The sequence below is a fragment of the Trypanosoma cruzi genome, genomic scaffold, assembly GCF_000209065.1.
Source record: "Trypanosoma cruzi strain CL Brener 1047053517115 genomic scaffold, whole genome shotgun sequence".
In the NCBI taxonomy this organism is placed as follows: domain Eukaryota; phylum Euglenozoa; class Kinetoplastea; order Trypanosomatida; family Trypanosomatidae; genus Trypanosoma; species Trypanosoma cruzi.
In genome coordinates, this window is record NW_001849496.1 from 182,955 (window position 1) to 184,823 (window position 1,869).

General features: G+C 37.0%; 1 protein-coding gene across 1 annotated transcript, besides 4 other annotated features; it reads right to left on the reverse strand.

Annotated features, from left to right (window-relative positions):
* Positions 1-1,869: a sequence feature (heterozygous, Esmeraldo-like haplotype).
* Positions 58-98: a microsatellite.
* Positions 222-950, reverse strand: Tc00.1047053419043.10 (hypothetical protein, conserved; the record flags this gene model as incomplete). The annotated part of the gene is made up of 1 exon (XM_797448.1): positions 222-950. The coding sequence occupies one exon, from the start codon at positions 948-950 to the stop codon at positions 222-224; it is 729 nt and encodes a 242-aa protein (XP_802541.1).
* Positions 1,376-1,637: a mobile genetic element.
* Positions 1,671-1,699: a sequence feature (AT_rich).

Consider the following 1,869-nt stretch of genomic DNA (forward strand, 5'->3'; position numbering starts at 1 on the left):
TTAAAAACCACTTTTTTTCTTTTTTTGTTTTGTCGCTGGAAATTAAAAATAAAGTCCAAAAAAAAAAAAAAAAAAAAAAAAAAAAAAAAAAAAAAAAACACCAGTATATATGTATATATGAGGCTATAGGTAAAAAAACAAATAAAACATTTTAAAAAGAGCAGGAATCACATTTCTCAACGGAATATGTAGCAATTCCATTTGGTGATCCAACACAGTATTTATTCACCGCTCAAAAACCACTCCAATAAAGAGGCAGCAGCCTTGGGTAATGACTTGCCCCAACGTAATGGTAAATTCATCACCAAACATGAAATAACAAAGGGCCCTTTAACCACAAGAACCACACCCTCACCACAATGTAAAATCTCCGAAAAACCATCAGAGAAGCAAAATTCTATAAACAAGCCATCCTGACGAAAAGAGGTTAAAAAACACGGGCGGGGACGATCAGGGCACTTTGTCATTCGATGAAAGCAAATGCAATCCCTTTCACTCATTTTTAATGCTTCATTTGACCATGGAAATCGCATTAATAGTTCAACTTTACGCAGAGTTGTGGCCTTTTCAAGACTAATACCAACTTCTATGTAAAAACTTGGAAGCTCATCCTCACAAGCAATGAGAAGGTTAGAACCATCAGAGAAATGACAACCAAAATACTCAAATTGTATCTGATAACAAAAAACAACTATAATATCCTTCTGTGAATCCTTCCAAAGAATATTCGGAGCCATCATCCTGCCTATTAGAGCCGAAAACTGATTCAGAGCCAAATTCTCACCACAGCCCATACATAAATCTCGTCCAGTTTGTGCACAATGGAAAAAAGGCGTCTTCGAAAAGTCCTTGGAACACATATCACATGTATATCCCAGTTTGTATTCGGGCTCAAAATCCAGCGGAAGAATCTCATAATATCGAAAAAGACACTGCTCCTCTCCCTTCATACCGCTGGTTAAGAAAATCAATAAGAAAAGGAGATAAAACCGTTTAAAAAGACAAAAATAATAGCAAACGAATACAAAACAGTAAAAAATAACCCAAAACGCAAAAAAGTCACTAATAAAACCGCCCCTGTAAACACATTTCAAAAATTGGCATACAGGAGAAAAAACAGCTCTTATCCTGGAAAGGACACCTGGTTATGTCCTAAAAAAAATAAACTAAATCCGTTAAAACCCCCAAAACCATAAAGAATATCCACCTGATTCGCTGATCAGATCCTAAACTCAATAAAATGGGACGAAAAAGAAGAAATCAATGGAGAGGCAGCGGCTTCACCACACCCTCGATGTTTATTCCATATAAATATTATATTTGGACAGCCACTAATCGTGACACGCTGCACTCTATTCGGACAGGAGATATTTGGTACTTGCGACGTGGCAGCATTTAAAGTCCTCCATCCACAAGACCCCGCCGCGAAGTGGGAATAAAAACGGAGCGGGTGGAACGGCCAAAAAAATTAAATAAGGAAGACATTCTTCCTACCGCTGTCAGCTCCTTCGCTTCTTCCGTCGCAATCATCGAAAGATTCATGTAAAATAAGAAATAAATCGTCCAGTAATATCTTCTTATCAGGATGTATTAAGTTAGGCGGCCAGCCCTCTCGTTAGCAATATTCTCACATGCTCACAGAAAAATGGCCGTCGTTTTCAAAGGTAAACAAAAATAAAAAAAGTAAAATAAAAATTTACAGGACTCGATCCTCCATCGAAGCTACCATTCCAGTGATCTTTATGTCTATCTGACAAATACACGCACAGAGAGAAAGAGAGAGAGAACCGTTAAAAAACCATTCAGTATTTTGTTTTTGAACAATAAATAAAAAAAAAAAACCCAAGAATTGAGACTATGTGTGAGTGC